Source organism: Equus asinus, chromosome 2 (genome assembly GCF_041296235.1).
Source record: "Equus asinus isolate D_3611 breed Donkey chromosome 2, EquAss-T2T_v2, whole genome shotgun sequence".
In the NCBI taxonomy this organism is placed as follows: Eukaryota; Metazoa; Chordata; class Mammalia; order Perissodactyla; family Equidae; genus Equus; species Equus asinus.
The window spans coordinates 43,936,839-43,949,786 of NC_091791.1; the positions used below are offsets into that span (position 1 = coordinate 43,936,839).

At 39.6% G+C, this 12,948-nt stretch overlaps 1 protein-coding gene across 2 annotated transcripts; it reads right to left on the reverse strand.

The window, feature by feature from the left end:
* Nucleotides 1-1,946: 1,946 nt before the first annotated feature.
* MBL2 (mannose binding lectin 2) lies at nt 1,947-9,992 on the reverse strand. Of its 2 annotated transcripts, XM_014866801.3 has the most exons (6): nt 9,854-9,992; nt 9,388-9,479; nt 8,592-8,784; nt 8,074-8,190; nt 6,380-6,448; nt 1,948-5,614 (listed from the first exon to the last, which is right to left on the reverse strand). In XM_014866801.3, the coding sequence occupies exons 2-6, from the start codon at nt 9,397-9,399 to the stop codon at nt 5,238-5,240; spliced, it is 768 nt and encodes a 255-aa protein (XP_014722287.3). In that variant the 5' UTR covers nt 9,400-9,479; nt 9,854-9,992; the 3' UTR covers nt 1,948-5,237. The 2 variants fall into 2 exon arrangements, with proteins under 2 accessions (XP_070344021.1, XP_014722287.3); XM_070487920.1 differs by lacking the exon at nt 9,854-9,992 and having other exon boundaries at nt 1,947-5,614; nt 9,260-9,394.
* Between the last annotated feature and the right edge of the window lie 2,956 nt (nt 9,993-12,948).

Genomic DNA, 12,948 nt, shown 5'->3' on the forward strand with positions numbered 1-12,948 from the left:
AAGCTAAAACATTAACTGTTTAGACAGCAATGATAATAAGAACTATTGTGGAGTTTATGCATCTGTAACAACAACAGCATAGAAAGCAGGAGGAGAACAAAAGCAGTGAAAGTGTGGAGAGGTTTGTGCATTGCTTGGGAAGTATATTCAAGTACTAATTTAAGTACACTATAATGAGAAAATGACACATACTGTAATCTACACGGTAAGCAATAAACAATAATGTAAAACTATCTGGCTAAACGTCAAATAGAGGAGACAAAATGGAAATAAAAGGGATTAATCTAAAAAAGGCAGGAAAGAAGGAATAAGGAGACAAACAACAGATGGAACTTATAAAAATTTTTAAAAATGCTATATTTCAACCCAATTCTATTAGTAATAAAATTAAATCTATATGGACTAAATTCTTCAATAAAAATCTAGCTCAAGATCACGTAACCATTAAATGAAAGAGGTATAAATCTTGTTTAGACTGTCATATAGGATTTTCAGGAAGAGCCAACTATACACTAGTAAAAGAAACACTCTGAACAGAAGAACAGAAATGGGTAAATGAAAAACGATGAGAAAATACATAGCATTCAAATACTAAACAAAATAAAGCTGATGAGGTGAATTAACATCAGTAATCCTAAATTTTTAGGTGCATGGTAATATAGCTTCAACATAGAGAGAACAAAAATTGACAGAGGAAAATGAGAAATATACAATGCACAATCAAAATTTGATATTTTAATGTGCATCTTTCAGTATTAGTGAGAATACAGAAGATATGAACAAGAAGATTAATATCCTGACCTAATGATACACTTATCAAATGAAGAACACACATTATTTCATGCATTTACCATTCTTAACCATAAAGTGGGCCATAAAAGCAAGTCTTAACAAATTTCAAAGAATTGAATTTATATGAAGTATATCTCTAGCAAGAGTATAATTAAACTGTACATCTTATAGGAAGATAACTTTTTAAAGTTATCACCAAATATTTGAGAATTAACACACTTATAAATAAACCTATAAATAAACCATGACCAAAGAAGAAATCAGAATGAAAATTATAGAATATTTTAAATTGAATGATAGTGACCAAAGCTGCATATCACAACCCGTGGAATGCAGCTGAAAAAGCCCTTAGATGGGAATCTATAATTTTAAATGAATATTTTAGAAAAGAAGAAAGATAGAAAATCTATTGTCTAAATGTCAATTAAAAGAAGTTAGAAAAAGAATAGTAAATTAAATCCAAAGAAGAATAGCTCAAGGAAATGAGAAAGATAGGAGCAGCTACGAAGGAAACTGATCATCCAGGCCAATAGAGAAAAGTTACATTAAAAAAGCAACTTTTGACAAAGATTAATAAAATTGACAGACCTCCAGAAGGACTTATTAAGAAAAAAGGAGAGAAAAATCATGAAAGATGTAACGGAGACATTGCTATCTTGCTGACTCTGCTTACGTTAAAAACAAATAAGAAGATATGGGACACACTGTGAATGTCATGAAAGTGGGAGTAACTTCATAAAAAAAAAAACGAAAAAAAAACAAATAAGAAGATATGGGGAACAACTTTATGCCAATACATTTCACAATTCAGATAAAAAGGACAAATACACTGAAAAAGCAGAGCTTGCCAAAACTGCACAAAAAAAACATAGAAAATATGAATAGATCTACATCTTAAGGAAATTAAATCTGAAATTAAAAACCTTTCCAAAAAGAAAACCATTGCAAGATGGCTTCGCTAGTGAATTTTTCTAACACAAAGGTGTAATTTTACGCAGGTTACATCAGAGAATAGGAAATCTGAGAGCTCATTTTGTGAAGTTAGCATAACATTGGCACCAAAACCTAGCAAGGCATTACAGGAAAAAAAAAAAAAAATCCGCTATCTCTCAGGAACACAGATGCAAATTTTTAAACAAACTATTAGCAAATCAATTACCGCACTATATACAAAGGATAGAATGTGGCCAAGTGGAGTTTATTCAACGAAAGCAAGGTTCATTTAATTTTCAAAAATCAATAAATGTTATTTATTACATAACCATATGATCTCATTAAAAAATATACATACAGACAGGACTGAGTGGATTAAGATTTAAAATGTAATATCCTAGCACTCTACTAGACATTATTTGATTGTCTCAGCAATTCTCATGTCATAGGGATCATTATTTTCTCCCAGCTACAGGTGAATGGCTGACACAGAGAAGTTAACTAGCTAGTTCGATGTCACAGCCATGAAATGATAGAGCTGCGAGTCCAGTTTAGATAGGCCTGGCTGGAGAACTTATACTGTGAAACACTTCATTACGTTGTCCTTCTGTTGCCTATGCCTATTCTGGTGGTCTCTGGAAGCTTGCTTAACACAATAGCAGATATTTCCTCAGCAACACTTCAGTACTAGACCTGGGAAGACAGTGGCTGACACTGTACCGTGTTTATTGTTTCTATCAATGATTTGACTCCTAACTTAGGAAGTGATTTGACTTTCTTTTGAGAAGCCCGCCACGCCAAATTCCTCCAAAGACTTTCTGTTGTGCTTAAAATCTTCCCCTCAGGAGATCCTACGCTGCCAGAATTTAAATCATTGAACACATTTCCAGGAGGCATTTTCACAGATGTTTGGATTCTTTCAAAGTTGACAAATATTAATCCCTTGAGTGTGAGACTATTTTTGGACATGGCTAAATGTCACGGAGGAATATATACGGCAGCTGTCAGGTATGGGCCAGTTTCACAGGGAACAGCCTTGCAAAGGGGAATTGGGATTGAGCTCATCTTCAGCAAATGGAGACCCCATCCATCCACAGAGAATCTACTGACAATGAGCTAGGACAGTGGCAGTAAAAACAGAGAAAGAACAGACAATTACTACAACCGTCATTTTAAGAGTCATCATCCCTCCTCTCAGGAAGGAGGTGGGAGAAGAGAGTTGAGTTAAATATGAGTTTGAAGTTTTGAAAAAGAGAAAGACTAAGCCTTAATAACTGAAATAAAACGAAGTCATTTAAATGAATCAAGCAAGGATGTTCACAATCGCTACTTCTATTCAATACTGTATTGAAGTTGCTAATCAGTACAATAAAGCAAGAAAAAAATAAAAGATATAGCAACAGGGAAAGGAAGAGGTAACTGCCATATTTTCAGATTACTCAGTTGTATATAAAGAAAATCCAGAAGAATCTACAACCTATTAGGTTTAAAAAATGAACATATGGAGGCTATTGAATATAATAATATCAAACAGTAGGAAAAAAAATTAAAAATATGTTATTTTAAGAACCACCAAAACAAGATATGTAAGACCTCTAAATTAAAAACTTCAAAACATTGTAAGAGAAATTAAAGAAATCCTAGTTAAATGGAGAGATACACTATAATCATTGACTGGAGACTCAGTAGTAAGTTGTCAATTCTGCCTAAATTGATCGATAGGGTCAATGTAGTCCCAATGGAAAATTTATCAGGTTTGTGTGTGTGTGTGGAAATTGAAAAGCTGGTTCTAAAATTTATATGGACACACAAATAACCAAGAAAAGCCAAGGCAATCTTAAAGAAGAACGAAGCTGGAAGGCATATGCTACCAGATACCAATTTCTGTTATACATGCATAGTAATTAACATAGTTTATTATTGGCACAAGCAACAACAAATAAAACAGTAGAACAGTACAGAAAGCCCAGAAACAGACCCACACATATACAATCACAATAAGGCACTACTCTATTTCAATGAGGGAAAAGTGATCTTTCCAACAAATAATACTGTATCAAGTGGATATCTACTAGAAATAGGTAAAAGGTTTGCCAATGAAGCTACCAGAAAAAACATATAAGAATATCTTTATGATTTTGGAATAGGCAAAGATTTCTTAAACAGGGCATAAAAAGTACTAAATATGAAGGAAAATCTTGTTAAAATGAAGAACTTCTGTTCATCAAAAGTCAACACTGGGAACAAGTCACAAACTGAAAAATATTTGTGATATATACAAACGAAAAGGACATAGATCCAGAAATACAAATAACTTTTACAAATCAGTACGAAAGATACTGGCTATTTAATTTAAACAAAATACAAAAGACTTATACAGGTACTTCACAAAAGAAGCTATCCAAGCAGCCAATAAGCATATGTAGAAGTGATCAACGTGATTGCATGTCAGGGAAATAGAGATCAAAGTCATGGTGAGATATCTGCTTTACATCCTCAGGAATAGCCAAAATTAAAAAGACTAAAAAATCAACTCTTTACAAGTGTGTAGAGCAACTAGAACTGACACACATCACCGGTGAAAGTGTAAGTTCATATGATCACTTCGGAGAATTGGAAGTATGTACCAAAATCAAACACATGCTTACTCCACGACCCACCAATTGCAACCCTGGGTAGACAGCCAAGGGAAATCAGTGCATACGTCTACCACAAGACAATACAGAAACGTTCATGAGTTTTTTCCTTAATGGCGCAAAACTGGAAGCAGTCCTAGTGCCTATTCACAATAGCTTAAGTATAAATTGAGGTATATTTATATACTAGAACCCTACGTGGCAATGAAAATGAAAAAACTGTGAGCAGCAACAACATGAATGAATCTCACAGACTTAATTTTGAATGAAAAAAGCAAACCATACAACAGTATACATAGCATGATTCTTATCTGTATGAAGTTCATAAACAGACAAAATTAATGTATTATAATAGAGGTCAACATAGTATTTACCTTTGGCAATAGCAACTAGGAGATGTTATGAAGGGATTTCTATGTGCTTGAAATGTCCTATATCTTAATCTAGAAGGTGTACATATGTGAGAATTCATTACTCTACCTGTTCACTTGAGATTCATGGTTTTTACATACTGGTGTTGCTCATTAAAAAGAAAATAAAATACAGTTCAGAAAGAAAGCTACAAAATAGGTCCATTTGGTAACTGAGACTCGCTGAAAAGCTATGGAATTAGGTTAGGCAGGTGTCACTAGGGGAGACCTCTACCCAAAGGGAAATGACAGCTCACCGGAGCACAGGTGTTTATAGTAAATGGAAAAAATGAAACCATTTTATTTTTATACTTTAGCAAGTTAACACTATTCACATAAAAGTATACAGCCTAATTAATATCATATAAATTATATCACTATTGTTATATCAATAATTAACATAATTAGATAATTATTAATATATATTAGATAATTATTAATATATTGATTAATGTAATTATATATATTAATTAACAGGGAACTCGCAGACTGCCAAAAGGGAGACGGAGCAGGAGATGTCATTCCACTTGGCATCCGTCTGGAGCATCACACAGTCTTCCCCAGAGTTAGCATCGTTGGGCTCACCGCTGCCCCAATTTTCATAGGTCAGCGCCCTTCCTGTCAGATCGACAAACTGGCCTTCAGTCTTCACATCTGTGATGCCCAGGAAGGTGTCTCCCTTGGCTACCTCCTGGATGGCCTTGTCCTCTTCAGCATTCCTGGGGGTGGCCACAGAGCCTTGGAAGTGGGTGCACAGAGCCTTCACTTTGTCGAAGGACATCTTTTCACCATTGGTAAAGAAGAACTTCTGCCCAACATTTTTGCCCAGAGAGAAGATCATCCCTAAAATGGAAGAATGTAGGTGACACTGGCTTGTCTTTGAGCCCAGCCCAAGATATTTTTCTGGATAAATGCTTCTAGAGTAGAGTTGTCACATAAAATACAGTATGTCCACTTAAATTTGAACTTCAGGTAAACAACAAATTTTTTACCATAAATATCTCCCGTGCAGTTTTGAGAGCATACTTATACCACACAAAATTTGTTGTTGTTTATCTGAAATTCACATTTAACTGGGTATCCTGTCTTTTTATTTGTTAAATCTGGCAACTGTAATCTGAAGAGAGAGACTGAATCAAAGGTCTTTGTCCCTTTGGATGAGAGTTCTAGAGCACATATAATTTTGAATTCTGAATTCTACCTCAATAGTAACTTGAATAAGCAAAAATGTCTGAGAATATTTGCCCTGGGCCAGGAAGGCACAGAAGGAACAGGTTAGGCCCCATTGCCGGGACTCAACACCAGCATAATGAAGGGGCATAGGTCCCATTTTCAGTGACCAGACAGAGTGAACAGGATCAGGGAGTCAGATGGACTCCAGCCTGTAAACTACCTCTGCCACTGACTAGCTCCGTGCATTTGAGCAGGGTAACTTCCCTTTGCCTCCATTTCTGCTCCTCCTCAAAAGGCTATTGTGAGGATTTCAAGAAATCAGAATTTGAGAAACCCCTATTCAGCTACTAGACAATTATACGCATTTAATAAATATTTGTTGCTTTCCATCTTCCCAAAGTTCCAGCTGCCTGAAGAGTAAGGGAGAAGTCTTACACTTTTTGATACGGTCCAAATCTGCTCGCAGAGCTGCTCTTTCTGAAGCAGCTAGGTTCTGATCATGATCTAGAAAATTAAAACAAAGTGAAAGAGAGTTGTTGAGAAGAGATCTCAGAACCACAAGGTAGTGGGCTATCTTTTTAAAACTAAAAAAAAGTTTCTTTTACATCGATATTTGCTCTTTCAAGGAAAATGATAAATACTGAGAAGAAAAAAGAAAGAAAAGTATCCCTATTTCCAGCCAGCCCAAAACATCACTCTTCATCTGTTGAAGGTATCTAAAGACACTTTATGCATGCATACACACCCACATGCATGTACACACACATACACTTCCTGATGACCTAGCGTGATAACACTCCATACACCAATCTCTTCATTAATTGTTTTTTTTTCCAAATAAATAGCTCTATCACAGATCAAAAGAAATCTCCTGGGGAATTATTATGAGCCAGTGAATATGGACTAAAAAAGACTGCAGGGGTGCTGGCCCGGTGGCTCAGCGGTTAAGTTTGCACATTCCACTTTGATGGCCCGGGGTTCTGGAGTTCAGATCCTGGGTGTGGACATGGCACTGCTTGGCAAGCCATGTTGTGCCAGCATCCCACATATAAAGTGGAGGAAGGTGGCCACGGATGTTAGCTCAGGGCCAGTCTTCCTCAGCAAAAAGAGGAGGATTGGCAGCAGATGTTAACTCAGGGCTAATCTTCCTGAAAAAAGAAAAAAAAAGACAAAAAAAGATTTTGTCTTTGGAGAGGTTTTGTTGCTTTTTTGTTTTGTTTTTTATTTTTCTTGAGTTTGTTCTATTAATCAGTAAACCAAGATTTTTGTGGGTTGCTCATTATCCAAGCGGAGAGCACATGAGGCAAACCAAGTGTAATAGATGGCAAAAACGGCTTCAATATAGTGCAGCTTCTCTCATTATGAAATGGAGTCTATTTCTCCATTCCTTTAATCTGACTAGCCTTGTGATTTGTTTTGACCAACCAAATGTGACAGAAGCAATAATGTATGTGTTCTAAGACTTCAGGAGGCCTTAAACCTTCTACTGGTTCTAATCTTGGGAATCCTGTAATGACCTCTATGTGAACAAGCCTGGGCAAACCTATTGGATGATGAGAGACCTGTGGTTCAATTATCCTCATCACTCCAGCTGACACCCAAACAATAGCCTGACATGTAAGTGAGACCTCTGGCTATCAGTTGACCACAGACATGAATAAGTCCAGCTGAGACCAGCAGAGAAATCATTTGGCTGATCCACAGAATTATGATTTAAATAAATGGTCGTGTTTTTTCCTTTGTTTCTTATGAAGTAAAAGATAACTGACATATCATGTAGACGCTGTTGTTGTGAAAACAGGCATAGTAACTCCGAAACTTAAATGGTCTACTTTCTCCCTTTTGGACCAGAGCCTCACAGTGGATTGTTTCAGCTGAAGGAAAATCCCCTCCAGGGGAAACCTGGTGAGGGAGTGGCCTTGAAGGGTTTATAAGTCTGTACTCAGGCATTGACAGGAATCCTTTGAGGTTCTAAGTAACTTAGAAAGGACTGAGGGTGCGGGGTCAGGAAGCAGAGCTGAGCATCTTCCCATGAATCACCAGGAGAAGAGACGCTTCCCAACTGGTACTCAAAGTCCCAGGACCCTGGGTGGCCTCAGCCTCAGACCATGTTTAGGTAGGCTCCTTACCTGGACATTCTCCATTGTCTCCTTTTTGGCCCTGTACTCCTGGTAACCCACGGGGTCCTGGGCTTCCTGGAGGCCCCAGTTTTCCAGGAGGGCCCTGCAAGCCTCTGAGCCCTTGGCCTGTTGGAGGACAAAGGAAACACGAATCAGTATCCATGTTGCTCTATTTCTCCAAGAGTTAGATGCCCAATCCCTACCCTTGAGAAAGGAGACATTGATCCACAAGGACCAACTTGTCTAAGCCATTATTTCCAATGACCCAGAGTAGAAAATCCTCCTATGCCCCATGGGATGCCTGCCTTGAGGGCCAACTCCATGAGCAGGCAGGATAGCCACGTGTCACCAACTCCTGTGTGGAAGTCTGGGATGACAGAAAGTCAGAGCTGTATCTCTGTTTTGAAGTATAACATAGAGTTGAGAGAAAAATAGCCTACCGAAATAGGATGTTACCCTTCTCACATCTCCAGGCATTTTTGTCTGGAAGGCAAAGAGTCACAGAGACAGAACAGCCCAAGGTGTACCTGGTTCTCCCTTTTCTCCCTTGGCGCCAACACTCCCATCTCTGCCTGGTAAGCCGTTGAGGCCTGGAGAACCACAGGCAATCACAGGGCAGGTCTTTTGGTCGTTCTCACAGCATCCTGTTTCTGAGCAAGATGCTGTCACCATGCTCAGGAGAAGCAGAGGGAGCGATGGAAACAGGAACATGGTCTTCACCTTGGTGAGTGGGAAGTCAAGGAAGCGTATTTCATCTTGTTCAGTTAATCGACATGTATTTACCAAACATGTCCCCTGTCCTATAACCTGTGCTGTACTGTACCCATTCCCAGCCTCCAGAGTGGGGATTTGGAAAAGTAACTCTTCTTGTGACATTGTGTGATTAGTACTTCAACAAAGGTAGACACAACAAAACGCAGTGGGGGCCCTTGGGAGGAAGTGCCCAGGCCTCTGGTGTTACCTTTGGAAGGCTGTGAGCATGCTGCCTGTGTTCATGAGAGCAAGTGGGCCTGCACACTGCCAGCTCACTCATGCTTGTTGGCTTAAGGAAGGGGAACAAGTGGAAGCCCAGGAATCTGTAGGAATGCCCTCTCATCCCCACCTCTCCCCTTTAAACCCATCTACCACCTGCATCCCATCCTTATATCTCGGCAGTCCATTTCCCTCCAGGGCTGGTTAACCAACATTTACTCACCGGCAGGCACTAAGCTGCAGGCTAGTGATCCAGAGAGGAAGAGTCGCTACTAGTCACTAACCCAGCCCAGAATTCACTTGAGTTTGCTTCTTCTTGATGTTTTATTTCCCACTGCAAGAGAGACTTACCAGGGGGAGCATTTTCTCTGGAAATTTCTTACTACGTTGGCCCTGGCAGGGTGCCAGATCCCCTCAACTTCTTGGCAGGAATTCTCTGTGCTCTGTAAGTCAAAACCACTGGCAATTAGACCACCTTTCTTGACTCTCCCTCCCATTTTTCAACTTTAACATTTCCTGTGTCTTTCAAAGCTCTCTTTCAAAGCTATCCCTCCCCAGGAAATTTCAGCAGCCTCATGGGTCTAATACTTCATGGCTGTTTTCAAATACAAAGGCACAGTCTCATTTATAAATGGTCAGGTGAATCCAGGAAAGTCGCAAGTGCCCCATCATAAACAGAGAAAGAGACATCCTCAGCATGACTTCTGCCTGCCATCTCCCAACCCCCAGCCCCTAGAAAGCCTCCTCTAGGCCTCCAAGGTCAAAGGCCTAGACACTTGATTCAGGACCCCAGATCCATTCAACAGAAAGGACTTACTGGGGCTTCTGCGGAGCAGGGAAGCAGAGACAAGGAAGCTGACCCTCCAGCTGGAGGTTCTGGCAGATACCTCAGGGTGTGGGAAGAGGCTGCAGCCCAATCAACCTTGTGAACTGGGCAGTGTGGGCGCAGCCTTCAACTCCAGATTAATAAACAACTCTTCTTGGGACTGCACTAAACTCTTTTTAGGAACATTTCCCAGGGGTTTCTGGCACAGTGCTCAGCAGCTGTTCGCCTTAGTATTGCACAGTTCCTCCTTCAAATTGCCATCCATTTTGGCAATTCTCGTTGCTGAGCCACCATAAGTAGGGCACACTGTTAGTTTTGTGAAGATCCTTTTTTCCAACAGAGAAACATAAAGATACCCAAGAATGCCCCCACACGCTTGTGCATACCGACTATACACGCAGACATGCACACGTGCACACATACTCATCCATGAAGGCACGGCAGACCCCTTGCTGCCTTTAACACCCCAAGACCACTCCTGCCTCAGGCTCTATATTTGATGTTCTCCCAGCCTGGACATCCCCTCCATTGTGTCGCTGGCTGGCTCTTTGTCTCCTATTCAAATACTCTTGTCTCAGAGAAACCTGTCTTGACCATTTCCTCCAAAGTAGTCCCATGGAGCCACTCTCTTTCCTCTTGGTTTGCTTTATTTTCTTTCATATTACTTACACTACATAATATTATGTTCTAGCCATTTAATTTATTTTCTATTTTTTTTATTTTGGTAAAATATACATCACATAAAATTTACCGTTTTGACTATTATTAGGTGTACAATTCAGCAGCATTAAGTAGATTCACATTGTTGTGCAGTCATCACCGCCATCCATCTCCAGAACGTTTTCATCATCCCTAACTGAAACTCTGTATCATTAAATAGTAACTCCCCATTTCCAATCTCCAACCCCTGGTAACCACTCTTCTACTTTTTGTCTCCCTGAATTTGACTATTCTGGGTACTTCATATAAGTGGAATCAGGCAGCATTTGTCTTCGTGACTGCCTTATTTCACTTAGCATAATGTCTTCAAGGTTCATGCATGTTGCAGTATATATCAAAATTTCCTTCTTTTTAAACCTGAATAATATTCCATTATATGTAAAACCACATTTTGGAAGCTTCATTTTTAATAGCCAAAAAACCTGGAAGTAACCCAATTATCCTTTGACAAGTGAATGGATAAATAAACTGTGGAAAACTCAAATACACACACAAAAGAGACTATTGACTCATACAGTAACTTGGATGAATCTCAAGGGCATTATGTTGAATAAAAGAAATATAATCTAAAAAATTTACAAACTGCATAATTCTTTTTATAGAACATTCTGGAAATGACAAAATTACAATCATAGAGAACAGGTCCGCAGTTGGCAGGGATTCGGGCTGAAGGGAGGATTACACTGTAAAAGTGCAGCATGGAGAAGTTTCATTGAGGGTGATGGAACAGTTCTGCATCTTAATTGTGGTGGTTGCACAGATCTATGATTGTGATAAAATTTCATAGAACTATACACCAAGAAAAAAAAGAATGCAAGTAAATAATGATTAAATCCAGATAAGATCCATATCTTATTGTTAAATTGTTCCAATGTCAATTTCCTGGTTTTGATATTTTTACAGTGGTATGTTAGATTCTATCATTGGCAAATGATAGATAAAGGGCACGTGAGACCTTTCTTTGCTATTTTTTCAACTTACTTGTGAGCCCAAAATTATTTCAAAAGAAAAAGTTTCCAAAGGGAGACTCAAGGAAGTTGTGGGTGTTCCAAAGACTATCTCTGCTCCCTTCAATGCTTTGTCCAAGTTTCACAAGGTGAATAGTCTGTGCAATGGCTTGAAAGTGAGAAAAAGTAGGCCAGATTCCCAATGATAATACTATTCACTTTGGCCTTACAGTGTGAGATCCAAGTGGTGAGACATGAGGCAGGTTGACAATAGGATTTATAAACTGTGTTGAAGAGTTTGGACCTCCTCCCAAGGGTCACTAGAGGAATTCCAATAGAGGAGAGATGATCAGATTTGAACTTTTCAAAATTTATTCTGACTACAGAGTGGAGAAAGATGAGAGGGAAGCAGGTATGGAAAAAAGCAGACCTGCAAGGAAGAGCTTACTATCACCTAAGAAGCAGATAATAGTGCCAGATTTAGGGTAATGAGAGCTGATCAAGAAAGTGGACACATTTGAGAAACATCTACAAGGTATACTTGATGGAACCTGGGAATTGGTTGGGTGTGAAATGGTGAGCCAGAAGGAGGCATTTTTGTGGACATACAAGTTTCTGACTTGCATATCTCAGTGCCATTCAACTGAGATAGGAAACAAAGGCCAAAGAACAACAATGTTGGGGGAGATAACGGGTATCTTGTGGGTAAGTCACTTGAACCCTGTGACTGTGGTCAAGGGGGACAATCTAGAAGGGATGGAACAATAGCTTTAAGAAGCACAATGGATTCAGTTCTGAACAACATTTCTAATAGATCTGTCATAAAATATCATGTTAGCCTGGGGAGGTGAGGAAGCCCCTCATGGGAGCTTCATACAGAGGTTGCAGAGCCATGTGGTAGGGTGTTGGAGAGGCCTCCAAAGACCAGAAGGAATGGGAATGAGATTCCCTTCCAGGTCTGTTCCAAATGGACCATCCTTGGCTTGTGGAGGGTCTAGTTTCCTGGCTTCCTGCTGAATCATCCCTGTTCCTAGAAAGCACCCAGGGTGGCACGGAGCCACATGTCTAAAGCAAATGACGGAGACCAAGAGATCCAAGGCCCAAAAAAGGCTAGAGGCCACTTGTTCATCCCTCTTCCTTATCCTTTAGCAGCCAGAAATTCCCCTTGCTCCTGCTCCAAAGTGGCAGGAGATGGACTAAGGTAGCTGACTCCAGGTCCTGCTGGAGGTGCTGGCTTTGATCATAGTGCTTGTTTTTATTGAACACTTAGGCCAGAGGTCAGCAAGCTGCCCTCCAGGCTGTGACATTTCCTGGAACTGGGCTGGGAAGGGTTGGGCATCTGGGTGGTAAGTCAGGGCAACAGTTGAGCAGTTGCTCTGGGTGCTGCCCAGCTATGAGCCCCTTCCTGCTCTCTGGTCT